This window comes from Anguilla anguilla, chromosome 19, assembly GCF_013347855.1.
Source record: "Anguilla anguilla isolate fAngAng1 chromosome 19, fAngAng1.pri, whole genome shotgun sequence".
In the NCBI taxonomy this organism is placed as follows: Eukaryota; Metazoa; Chordata; class Actinopteri; order Anguilliformes; family Anguillidae; genus Anguilla; species Anguilla anguilla.
The window spans coordinates 7,325,118-7,338,382 of NC_049219.1; the positions used below are offsets into that span (position 1 = coordinate 7,325,118).

A 13,265-nucleotide genomic window follows, 5' to 3' on the forward strand; every position below is an offset into this window, starting at 1 on the left:
GGTTGGCGGTGGTGGTGGGGGGGATGGTGGGGGATGGGGGACACGAAACCGATGTCGAACTGGGCAGTCCTTCACATGCAAATTCCTAATTCCTTATATGTACCATATTTCCGTCATTTTTTTTTTTTGTTGCAGAGTTGCAAATCTTTATTTATAAATTCCACAGTAGTATCTTGAGACTTGTGAGGTGGGGGGGGGATGGGGGACACAAAACCAGTGTCGAACTGGGCAGTCCTTCACATGCAAATTCCTACTTCCTTACCAAATACCGGTAAATTTTCCTCCTTCAATTACTTGGAGCGGACATTACGTTGTTTCGGTCGAGACCGTAAAACCGAACACGTTCAAATTATTTCAGTACCGCGCGTTCCGGTCCAAGACCGGACGTCTGGGCAAGCCTACCGACACTCCCGACACGGTCCTACCTTGCAGCTCTTCTAGCTAAATGACTAGCTCCTCCCCCAGGCTGATAGCGCACATTCATTCACTCTTACCCCCCATTCACGCTGTGAAAGATTCGGTTGAGCAGTTAGCAGGAGCCCGTTCGTTCTCTATGAGAACGAATGGGCTTTCAGTTTCGGACTCCCTGTTTCTCCAACCGACATGATACCATTTTGTGAATAATTGTTTTGCCTGGCTTCACTCATTTCAATGGACGAGCAGCTAAAAACTTAAAAAAGATGGGCAGTAGAGGGGCCTCTAGTGGCGCAGCTGCACGTCTCTCCCTCTCTCTCCTCCTGATTCTTCCTGTCTCTTTACACACTGTTCTATCAAAATAAAAGCCCAAAAATAATAGGCAGCAGACGATTTGGCAAATGTGTGGCGTGTCCAACCAAAATCCGCCACGTACACACCAGAACATGTTGAGTTTTATGCACCACTGGAAGGGCTGGCTATTGTTAGCAATCTACCTGTCTCTCTCTCACTAGCAAGATAACGTTAGCTATTGAGAGACATGGAGAGATTGCTAGCTCTTGCCCCTCCCTCAGCCTCATAGGCTTGAGCGACCCATCAACCAAATCGCTCGCTATACGCACGCGGGGTTTCCGTCCACTTACACATGTCCGCGTGTACCAACTTGTATATCTTGTACATAACGTATGTCATTTTGCGCGCGCAAAGAAGCCCAGTCGCGTCTCGATTGGGCGCGAAAGAATCGAGAAGCAAGACGAGGAACTGGGGGCTGGAATTTTCTTTTCCCCCTCGCTTCGATACTGTGCACCCACAAAAAGAGAAAAAAATATAATAATTTCAACCTGAATTATTCTCCCCCCACCCCACCCCACCCCACCCCACCCCACCAAAAAGTGTGCCTAATGACCCGATATTTTATTAAGAGAATGCTCTGTGGACTTGGTACATTTCTATGGTATATGTAAATATTTGCTTTCTGTACTGAGCAACTCTGCAGCTGGTCTTGTGTGCAGTTGTGTCATCATTGTAAAAAAACAAAAACAAAACTCATGCTTCCAACTCTTGTAAATACTTCCTTTTTCTCCCCCCCCCCTATGAAACCGCTTAAAAGCGCCATGCCTTTTTTTTCTGCAGTGGGATTAAAGTTCAGTTAGAAACAAGTTAGCGCTCTGACGTGTCCAGTGTTATTAGCACGCCAGCTTTCCCGTTTTCTCGAACCCTTTCGGTCTACGATCGAATATCGACCTGCAGTCACTTCTCTTTCTTTTGAAAAACCGCCGTACTCTGGGTTTCTGTGCCAAGGTTAACCCTGTTGTTGCTCAGCTAACACAAAACGTTCTCACAACGTTGCTGCCTTCATGTTACAACAACGGCAGACCATTCCAGTAACATCTATTCACCATTGACTACCTTACCGCTGCCAGCTCGCTTATATGCTGCAAAGATGGCATGCAGACGCTTGGTGAATGAGATTATCTGAGGACTCGTCCACCTGTCATACAATTGCTATGACAACAGTCAAATCAATTTAACCTGGTTTCAGTTAGTGGCTGTGACAAGACTGACCCTTGTATGGTATTGTCAAAGTGTTTATTTTTTTCACAAAGGCACACATTTATGTCTCTTAACTTTGAATCAGTAGTAAATGTCATACAAATTTATTTATCATGTCACTAATGGTCCCTTTGGGGGTGGAATTCAACAGACTTTGCTGTCCTTGAAACCAATTTAAACATAATAGCATTTAACTAATTAGAACATGGTATATGAGAGGGGACAGGTATCGGAATACTTTTTCATGATATTAAGAATACCGGCCTGCAGCATGTTTCAAAAACGTTCAGTCGGTTTCCTCTTCTGCACAAAGTGAAAAATACAGTCTAGTGCATCCGGGGCATGTGATTGGCTACATGTAGAACTGCACACATCAGGAGTGTCAAACTGAATCACTAGGGTGCCTGCAGATTTACGTGATTTCCGTTCAATCAGCTGCCAGTTAATGCCTTGAGAATCGCATCTACCTAATGGTTAGTTTCAGAGGCCAGGGGTCCGCAGTTTCACCATTTAGGAGCATATTGATTCACCCCAGTCTTTAATTTGATTTGTTAAAAAATGTTTAGGCCTACCTCTTTTTATGTAGCCTAATCTACAGGCTGTAGCTATCAGCAAATGGGACTGCCTTCTGCATTTGCGCCTCGATTTACGGCCTGCTCTTTAAAGGCGAAGAACTTTCACACAAAATCGACCTTGTTAATTGCCCGAACTTCTGTAAATTCGATGGAATAGGCCTACGTAATCAGACACACTTACAATAGCCTATCTCCGCCCGTTATCGCGACCCTCCATTAAACGCATGTGCAATAAGGTGAGAAGCCAACCGTGCAATGACTCACACGCTTCCAGCCCCGTGCGACTGTTTGACACAGACGTATCTATGGTTTGACACATATGACGCATGTTTCTGGGGCGGAATGCGTCATATCTGCGCCTGAAACGTCACAGAAAGCTTAGTAAATACGGCCTAAAGAGTTTTCAAACAGACCTAGGTTAAATTTGTAAATTAATCCAAATATTTATTGTAACAATCTGTGAATTTAGTATACAAGCATTCAATAGTTATTCGTTTTTTTGTTGCTGGTCAGGAGGATATTCACAAAAAATGTTCACTTAATCCTCGATACAACATGTACACGTTTGAAATAATACCTAAAAAAAAGTGAAAAATGAACAGATTGTTCAATTCTGGGATTAGAATCGGCATACACAGGGGTTCCCATGACCGAGTTTGAGAACCACAGCGGGAAATTTTGGAAGTGGTCTTGCAAGGATTAACTAGCAACATCGTGTGCTAGGACAGAGTCGCCAACTGTAGCCTACTTAAAGGAGTTTATACTTTTCATATGAATATTTATTTGCAGAATGAAAATATGCCAGGAACATAAACGGAACCACTTTTTGAGTCGTATGATTTCCGTCAGATGAATCGTGTGGACATACACAATGGCTTTGAACAATGCAGAATTGGAACATGAAGTTCACGTGCACTTAAAAATACGTGTATCTCATAATTGATATTACGCGGTCGACTTCACCTCTTGGTAAACAGTGAGAAATAACAAAGAAACGTTTTCATGTAAAGGTATTCGACCTATATTTGTCGACATGTTTTCCCTTTCGGTTAGTGTTGTCAAGTATGTTTTGAGAAATAAGGTTTAACTCAATTAATTTGGTACCCCTGAGTTGCTTGCTTGCTAGCAAATTGTAGCTTGCTAATTGCTAGAGAGCTCCTTAGTTTAGCCACCATATTAGCTAGCTAATAGCCGTCAACAATTATTTAGGCGATAAAATGCGATGGTTAAGGAGTATCGTATTTGCACACTTATGTTTTTGTAATTGTCAGTGTACAAATAAATATTTAACTAACCAACTAACGTAACGTTGTTTCCATTTGCTGACAGACAGTTTGCAAAGGGAGGACAGTCGTCAGTTCAGGAGAGACATTCCTCCCTCTATAAAATACCAAGGAGTAGTTGGGAGAACACGCTCAAAAGCAGGTGGGATCACTGTTACGTATTAATAAAACATGAATAAGCTAATGTAACTTGATATATATGAACTTTTCATACATTTTTGTCATCAAGAGATGGAATTGGCTTGGATATTTTTGACCCTCTGGCCTTCCATATTCAGTCTTCACCTTGATAATTAATTGCGTTAGCATAGCGGAGATGTCCTTTTGAACGCACGAGGGCAGTATTGGATAACTTCCATAGCCAGACACCGAAGCCTTTTGTAGGTGCCTTTTAGATCGGATCCAAAAATCCTGAGTGTAAGCAGATTTGGTTACATTAGTTACCCTGGTTCAATTAACTTGCTACCTCTATGCACAAATGCTCTTTGATTGCTGTCTATGTGAACATATTGCAAATAATAGTGGTTTAATATATATATATATATATATATATATATATATATATATATATATCTTCTGACTTTTCTTATTATTCATTAACCAATACGCTGAAATTTGAAAATTAGGCTATGTCTCCAATTATACCCTACTTATTTGTTCTGGGTGCGTACATGTTGTAGTAGGCTAAACATTTTTTTGTGAACATCCCCTTGAACAACAAACGACTAACTATTTAATGCTTATATACTAAATTCACAATTTAACAAAATAAATAAAATAAATATTTGGATTCGTTTACGAATTTAACCTCGGTCTGTTTGAAAATGTGAATGCAAAATATGTGTGTGTAAGCCTACCATCATTTGCATACGTAGGCTATTGGCTGATTTTATGTCAATCATTATTTATTCATTTATTGCGTATTGTCAAAATGGACTATACCTAATAATTCCGTAGTTAGCCTACATGAATTGCGGAAAGACACGACACATCCCGAAAATGGGCGATACTCAGAACCATGTTGAATTCTTGAATATGATAACTGCCAGAAAAGCAGGCGCTTGAGACGTATTTACGTCACACACACACACACACACCATCTCTCACGTCAAGACTCCTCCTAAATTTTACCTTTGCTTCTACAAGCGCGTTGGTCTCCATCGCCAGTCATCTCGCTCGTGCGGACAAGTGGGAACGCACAGAAGTGTAAACTCAACTTAGTTCGGCGATTCTGTAAATAAATATCGTATCAATCATTGCACCTGGACTCTGGAAAACGTCTGTTGCCGTTCGAACTCTTGGTGTTCGCGGAATTTTTACATTTTACATAAATACTTCCCATTCTTTATATAGCCTATACAAAGTCTGTTGCAAAATATTTTTGTGTTTGTTTTTTCCTTATGTCCCGTAAATCCAGCGATAATGATTATACCCTTCGGAGTATGAGCAATCTGATGGGCGAGAGGAGGAAGAAAGTAAGAGATGACGGAGAACGGAGTCTCATCAAAGCCCCTTCAAATGCGAGCATCAACAGCCAGGGACCCGCCGCCGCCTCTACCTCCGCCGGGGACTTGGAGCGAGCGGCGCGCAAGCAGTTCCAGCAGGATGTCACGCCCGCCTTCGTTTATGTCCTGGCGGCGTTCTCCGCGCTCGGCGGCTTTCTGTTCGGTTACGACACCGGGGTGGTGTCGGGAGCGATGCTGCTGCTCAAGAGGGAGATGAATCTGAGCGCTCTTTGGCAGGAGCTGTTGGTCTCCAGTACTGTGGGCGCCGCGGCGCTCTCCGCCCTGGCTGGCGGGTTTCTTAACGGGATTTTCGGGCGCAGGGTGTGCATTCTGCTCGCTAGCTTCATCTTCTCCACCGGCGGAGTGGTGCTGAGCACTGCCCCGAATAAGGAGGTCCTTCTAGTCGGACGCATTATAGTTGGTCTAGGATTAGGTAAGTTGTTTTCATTTAATGCAATTTTTTACTTTTTACGTTGCCACCTGGCACTCGTTCGTAACGGCTTGTTTACGGGGAGTCTACGTGAGCAAAGACGTCACTGTGAAGACTGGGTTAAACGTGTGCAGCCTACTTCAGGTCGGCACTGAAGATATCTTCTATACGGTCCGTTTGACGTGTACTGTTTGTCTCAAAAGCCAAGGCTATGTAAATATAGAAAAGAGAAACTGCAAATTGTTTTTCTCTTCGCATACAACGCGCACCCCGGCTACGATTGGCTGTGAGGCTGGTCTTATAGTTGATGTGGTTAATGACGCAAAACCGGGGCTTGTGCGTGGAACATCTTTACCTGATGTCATCCTTACACTCGCCGTTGAAGACAGCCATAATTTCAAGAGGTAAATGAACCGACACGCGGACGTGGTTTCAAAGGAAATGAGCATTTTACATACATACATAATCAATTACCCTCGTCAGTGTAGTCACACAATTTGTATGTAATTGTTTTGAGAACAAACAATTTATGACTGACTACAAACAAATCAATGCTGACTAGGTACACTGAAAACATTTCTCACTGTCATTTCGCCTTATCAAGAGAAACTTACATTGTTGTTTCAATATAATGTTGCTCAGCTCACTTATTTGTGGCTTGATATTGACTTGAAAAATTAGGTACCGTTAAGTACCTTTCTCGAGCTCTCAGAAACGCAAGCCATGCTCCAGGATGAGACCCTAAAACCATCTGAGTCTCGCCACCAGTGCTTCACATCAGGTTCCTGAAAGATGATTGACAGTTGTTGGAATAATGTGGGTGTGGCCATGTAAAATTTTGCCGGTAAAATTCCCTGCTTTCATGCTAACGTAAAGAGCTGCGCTGACCAACCAGGGCTCCGTTTCCCAACGCAGGATTACTGAGCTAACTGAATAACTGCACTGAGTAAAACCCGGAACCCTCCCCAAACTGGAACATGGTCTGAAGTAAAAAAAGAGCTGTTCCAGGTTTTACTCAGCCCAGACATTCAGCTCATTCTGCTTTGTGAAATAACCCCCTGAACTGGAAAGAGCAGGAATGCAGCTATAAATGCACTGTATGACCAAAAGTATCTGGACTTGACTGGCCTCCACAGAGCCCTGACCTCAACCCTGTCCAAAACCTTTGAAATCAATTGGAAAGCCAACTGCGAGCCAGGCCTAATTGCCCAATAAGTACCCAACCTCACTAATGCTCTTCTGGCTGAATGGAAGCAAATCCCTGCAGCAGTGCTCCAACATCTAGTTTAAAGCCTCCCCAGAAGAGTGCAGTTATAGCAGCAAAGGGTGGACCATCTCCATATTAATGCCCGTCATTTTGGGTGAGATGTTGGATGTCAGGTGTCCACATCGTTTATATGTGGTGTATCACAGAACCTTATGGGCGCACCCTAACTGAGAATCAGATCTGGGTCAAATACGTATTTTGTTTTGGATTCAAATACTTTTCCACGCTTTACTGATCTTGTCTGGTGTATTGGAACCAAAGAAACACCCTCAAAAAGTGCAAACCCCGCCTTTTGGTCATATTGGTAGGCTCAGTTGCACCAGGCAAGATCAATAGAGAATAGAAAAGTATTAAAATTCAAAACGGATACATATTTGACCCAGGTCTGCAGAGAATCAAACCGACAATTTTTCACTTGTACTCCAGTTCCCTAACCATTATACCACACCGAGCTGCCGACTCAGCAAAAGGCTCTGATCGATCCTGCTGCTACAAGTATGCCCTCTTCAAGAGCATCTTTTCATAAGGCAGAGTCGTACAATACAGGAAATTAAATGTTAACGCGTTTTGCCATTTTGTTATGTGCCGAGAGAGAGGCAGATTTTTTTAACTATTTGTGCTGAAGGATCACTGATCAATTGCGCAGTCTGCTAACGACCGTTCGCTTACAGGCATCGGAGAAAAATCCAATTTCCAGGCCAAAAAAAAGACTAATGAGAGATAATCAGATTATTTATTCATATTATTCATGCTCCTGTCTGGAAGTGCGCGTGAACACAGTTCTGTCAGCGGTGTGTGTGTGTGTCTGTGCGTGCATGCCTGCACCTCTGTGTATGTGTGAGTGTGTGTGCGTGTGAGTGTGTGTTGGTGTGTGTGTGTGTGTGTTTGTGAGAGAGTGTGTGAGCGTGTGTGTGTGTTGGTGTGTGTGCGCGTGTGTTGGTGTGTGTGGGAGCATGCGTGTGTGTGTGTGTGTGTGTGCGTGCGTGCGTGTGTGTGTTGGTGTGCGTGCGTGTATGTGCGAGTGTGTGAGAGTGTGTGTTAGTGTGTGTGCGTGTGTGTGTGTGTGTGTTGGTGTGTGAGCGTGTGTGTGTGTGTGTGTATGTGTGTGTGCGAGCATGCGTACGTGTGTGTGTGTGTTGGTGTGTGTGAGCATGCGTACGTGTGTGTGTGTGTTGGTGTGTGTGAGCATGCGTACGTGTGTGTGTGTGTTGGTGTGTGCGAGCATGCATACGTGTGTGTGTGTGTTGGTGTGTGAGCGTGTGTGTGTGCGTGCGTGTGTGTGCGAGCCTGTGTGTGTGTGTTGGTGTGTGTGTGTGTGTGTGTGTGAGCGTGTGTGTGTGTGATGGTGTGTGTGTGTGTGTGTGTGTGTGTTGGTGTTGCAGCGCTGTGTAATGCAGTCTCTCAGGTGTAGCGGTCAGGCGGGGGGCAGGTACTGTGTCAGCGAGCCCCTCCCTGTTCTCAGCGGCGGCGGCAGGGCGATGCTGGAGAATGCACCGCCACTCGAGCGTTTATGAAATGATCATCGCCTGTCTGGGCAAACCTCTTATCATTTCAACCGTCGTTCACAAAAATCCCAGATCATTTTTTACACAACAACCAAAAGCCATTTTTACAAATTGGTAGTCTGAGCTATTGGTCTATTTCAGTACGAAATAGAATGTCGCGGATCAGCGGGTGCATTGAAGCTGCACTGAACAAGATTTCCGTGGGGGGAAAAAAAAATATAGTAAGCCATGAATCACATGTGGCTTTTTGGATACTTATCCTGTCTCTCTCCTGTCCCGACAGAGACCCCCTGGTAAATATTTGTTCCGGTGTCTTCTGTCCCGCCGTTCGTCGGTCTTGTTTCGGGGGGGTCCGGGGGCACGGCCTCCGTACCGGCGACCCGTCCACGGCCTTCGGACACGGCGGCGTGCCCCCCCCCCCCCCCCCCCCCCCACGCTCCCTCGATAAAAGCCCCCCCCCCCCCCACGCGTTTATCGATCCTCCGCTAAAGTCCTCGCCGTCCCCGGCCGCAAATCTTAAAGCCGGACGGGAACGACGCGTTTGCGGCCGGGGAACCGGCTTTCATGGAGGCTCCGACTCCGGCGTCATCTCCTAAATCACGTTTAAAGACCCTTTCATAATCGCCTTCCAGGTTTGGGTAATTGATTTATCACTGCTCCATTCAGGATTCATTATTGCAGCATAACATGTAATTTAATAGTATTTTTTTGTTCTGTGTCTGTGTATTTTCTCTATACATTTATGGCGTGAAGAATGTATTATGCAAAGTTTTCTATAGCCTTTAATAATTTGATATAGCAATACTACTAATACTAATAATAATCCATCCATCCATTATCTATACCTGCTTATCCTGGGCAGGGTCACAGGGAATAATAATAATAATAATAATAATAAAAATAATAGTAATAATATTGCAGGTCATGGGGGTGGTGCTGGGGTGAATCTGAATCTTGCGCAAGCTCGTGCCGCGCGCTGCGTTTGCGGCTAACGGCGAGCGCGTGACGCTCGGTCGCGTCGCGTCTCGACGGGGTTAACCGCGGCGCGCGCTCGGGCCGGGTCACGGTCGCGGTGCAGCGAGCCCGCATTCACAGCGACCGAGCGGGTCCCCTTTCAGAACTGACCCTGAGCTTAAATATGGGGGGGGTCTGACACGGTGTGAGGAACGAGAAGGTTCGGTGTGCGGCCTGTGTCGCTGTGCGGAACCCCCTTCTCTCTGCGTCTGTGTGCGGATATGGAGACTGATAGTCCTTCGTGGGTGGAAGTGGCCGCATTGTGGGGGCCAAATGGTCCTTATAGTGGGTCACGGTCTTTGTGTGGCTTATTGTGATGATGGACGGTTATTATATGATGTAGGTGTTATGAGCATGTCAGTGGACTTTTGTGTGCTTTATTATGATGGTGTTATTGTGTGATGTAGGCCTTATGATCTGCACAGTGTGTTAATGGTCTTTGTGTGCTTTATTATGATGGTGTTATTGTGTGATGTAGCCTAGGCCTTATGATCTGCACAGTGTGTTAATGGTCTTTGTGTGCTTTATTATGATGGTGTTATTGTGTGATGTAGGCCTTATGATCTGCACAGTGTGTTAATGGTCTTTGTGTGCTTTATTATGATGGTGTTATTGTGTGATGTAGGCCTTGTGATCTGCACAGTGTGTTGATGGTCTTTGTGTGCTTTATTGTGATGGTGTTATGTGATGTAGGCCTTATGATCTGCACAGTGTGTTAATGGTCTTTGTGTGCTTTATTGTGATGGTGTTATTGTGTGATGTAGGCCTTGTGATCTGCACAGTGTGTTGATGGTCTTTATGTGCTTTATTGTGATGGTGTTATGTGATGTAGGCCTTATGATCTGCACAGTGTGTGACTGCTTCGCCTTCTGTTAATTGGCTGTTCTGTGCACACGACCTCGTTACTGCAGGTCTTATTGTACGGACAGTGCACTGTCTGTCCTTAACGGCTCTGCAAGTCTCTCCATCAAATTAATAACTAATTAAAACGTTGAGTGCGTCAGGTACGACATCATCGTTTTTATCCGTCCAATCTGGGAGATGGAATAGTGTGGATCTCAAGCACGGAGACGGAGGCTTGTGTTCGTCACGGAAAAAAAGGGCAGCGATTTCTCAGGTACCGAATCCATGTCAGAGCACAGTAAAGTGTTCAGCGTTAAATCATTGGGCTCACGTGTACTCCGTTAGAGTTGAATCGACACTGGATATTTTACTGTGTAGGGCAGGGCGACGGCATGGGATGAAAGAGTGTCTGATGGAGCATCTGAGAGAGCATCTGATTGAGCATCTGATTGAGTGTCTGAGAGAGCATATATCTGATTGAGTGTCTGATTGAGCGTCTGAGACAGTGTCTGAGAGAGCATCTGATTGAGTGTCTGAGAGAGCATCTGATTGAGCATCTGGAGGGTGTCTGATCGAGCATCTGCGAGAGCATCTAATTGAGCATCTGAGAGAGTGTCTGAGAGAGCATCTGATTGAGCGTCTGAGAGAGTGTCTGAGAGAGCATCTGATCAAGCATCTGAGAGAGCATCTGATCAAGCATCTGAGAGAGCGTCTGATCGAGCGTTTGAGAGAGCATCTGATTAAGCATCTGAGAGTGTCTGAGAGAGCCTGACTCATACTGCAGAGCCGTGGCTGAGGTACTGTGATCTGTTACTACATAACTGTTAATTATTAGGCTTAATGAACAGGTGTGCATCTGTTCGAGGTACTCAGTGCATTTCACCATTCAGGTGATATATTCAGATACTGAATATTCAGTATCGGATTCTTAATCATCCGTCAAGCTCTTTCAACCAAGTTCAGACGGAGCAAAAACCCGAAACGCCCCAGGCGGTCCAGGAGCAGGGCTGCCTGCCTCTGTGGTAGAGCGTGGTTAAAAAGAAACCTCCCGACTGTGTTTCCTCTCTGCTCAAAGGCGTGGGAGCCCCGAGTGCTTGGTGCCCTTACAGTGTGAGAGGCGCGGAAGATGCGCTTGTGATCTTCAGACCTGTAATAAATGTAATTCACACCGACCCGCGGTCGGGAGCGCGTACGCCCCTTCGATTGGTCGGTCGAGCGAAGAGCGAGAGAGGCGACCCCGACGGAATCCGGGCCTCGCTCAAAAGCGCACGGGAAATTTCAAACCAAGCGACTCAGTCGTGTTTTAACCCTTTAAGGTGCAAGATCACCAAATAAGTTATTAGAACGTCCATTAGAATTAGAAGTTATTATTAGACAATCACAGCTGGTAACAGAAAGCAACGGGGTTCTAGAACACCGACTGAGAATTTAGAAAACACATTCCAGAAAGCCTGCTCTTCAAAGGGCTAACGTTGGCGTCCTCGAGTTTAAATCTGAACACGAGGTAACTGGGTTGCCCGCGTTGGTACGTGTTTTTTAAAATAAAGTTTTTCTTCGGCAGTGTTTGTCCTGTTTCACGCGTGGTGCCCGTGTGTCTCTCTCTGCCTTCTCACGCCCCGTTCTTTATCCTCGGTCCAGCCGCGACCAAAACGCCGTCGACAGGCTGAAACTACCGAACGCGTCGGTTCTGCTCTGAGAAAGAGATCGAAGGCCTGTCGTCAAATCGCTTCTTCTTCTTTTTTTTTTTCTTCGCTGCACATAAATCAGGCTTTTCCCTCGCCGCAACAGGTTTAACGGTTTAACGCGTGCGTCCGTCAAACCGTCTTTCATTCGACTCTTTTATTGATGGCCGTCCACGAATTGCACCGAGTCGCGCTTGTAAGGCGGGTTTTATAAGCCTCGATTTGTGTGCGAGCGTCCCTTTCCCTCCGTTTTATTTTCGCATGAACACATTTCCTTATTTAAAAAAAAGAAAATAAAATGAAAAAAAAACGGGCAGCAGACGTTGGAATCGCTGAAATGTTAATAGGGCATTGTGAAGCAGCCGTGCTGTTTAATGAGTAATTGTACCCTCAGTCAATTATCCGGTCTTCTACCCACAATGCATCGCCTGGTAGCGGGGTAATTAGGGGTAATTAGGGTTGTATAATTACTTAAATGTTACTTGTATTATCGGGAAGGCATTTCCACTCCCTGGTATAATAATAATCCAGTACCGTTTAATGGCTGTAATCTGGCAGTTGTCATTAGCGCTGTACGACTGTGCTGGAACATTCCGGTCGCTCCCCCCCCCACCCCCCCCCTGCTGGAGACGCCCGTCAGCGCGGGTGCTCTTCTCAGACTTCGGGAAGCGCGCTATCTGCACCGTGTTTACTTTTCCTTTGTTTGAGGAGATCCGGGTTCTCTTTCGCCGTGAGGACCTGGGCGGGTACAAACGCCGGGGCTGGGAATGCAAGGGATTGCGTAGCCAATCACGCGTAAGGGTGATGGTCAGGTGACCAGACGTGTAGAGCCCATTATGGTGGAAATTTGGCCAGGATACTGAGGCGCAAACAGACACACACGTAGACATATTGACAAACACACACACACTCTCTCTCTCTCAAGCACACACTGCTGGCTTTTATTCAGGACCATGTGTTCAGTCTGTGAAACGCCAGTCAAGCTTATTTATTAGCCTGCATCTCTGATCTTGATCTGTAATTCAGGTTATGCATTCATGAATTGCATTATGGTTCTAGTTTAGCATAGTTAGCTTACGTTAGTGCTTTAATGATTTTTGCATAACCTGGGGAGGGTTAGCCAGGTCTAGCAATGTTGCTCATACAAGTGGTTCTGGATAAGTGAAGGTAATGTATCTGATGCTACAATGCTA

General features: G+C 45.3%; 1 protein-coding gene across 2 annotated transcripts in view; it reads left to right on the forward strand.

Annotated features, from left to right (window-relative positions):
- The first annotated feature begins 24 nt into the window (after positions 1-24).
- LOC118219108 (proton myo-inositol cotransporter-like) overlaps positions 25-13,265 on the forward strand; it is a 40,534-nt gene continuing 27,293 nt past the window's right edge. Inside the window, exons 1-3 of one of the 2 annotated variants that reach the window (XM_035402011.1) lie at positions 25-3,553; positions 3,873-3,968; positions 5,244-5,764. In XM_035402011.1, coding sequence (XP_035257902.1) covers positions 5,269-5,764 — 496 coding nt within the window. In that variant the 5' untranslated portion in view covers positions 25-3,553; positions 3,873-3,968; positions 5,244-5,268. Of the gene's footprint in view, positions 3,554-3,872; positions 3,969-4,808; positions 5,765-13,265 lie in introns of those variants that run through there. The other variant, XM_035402010.1, reaches the window with a different exon arrangement.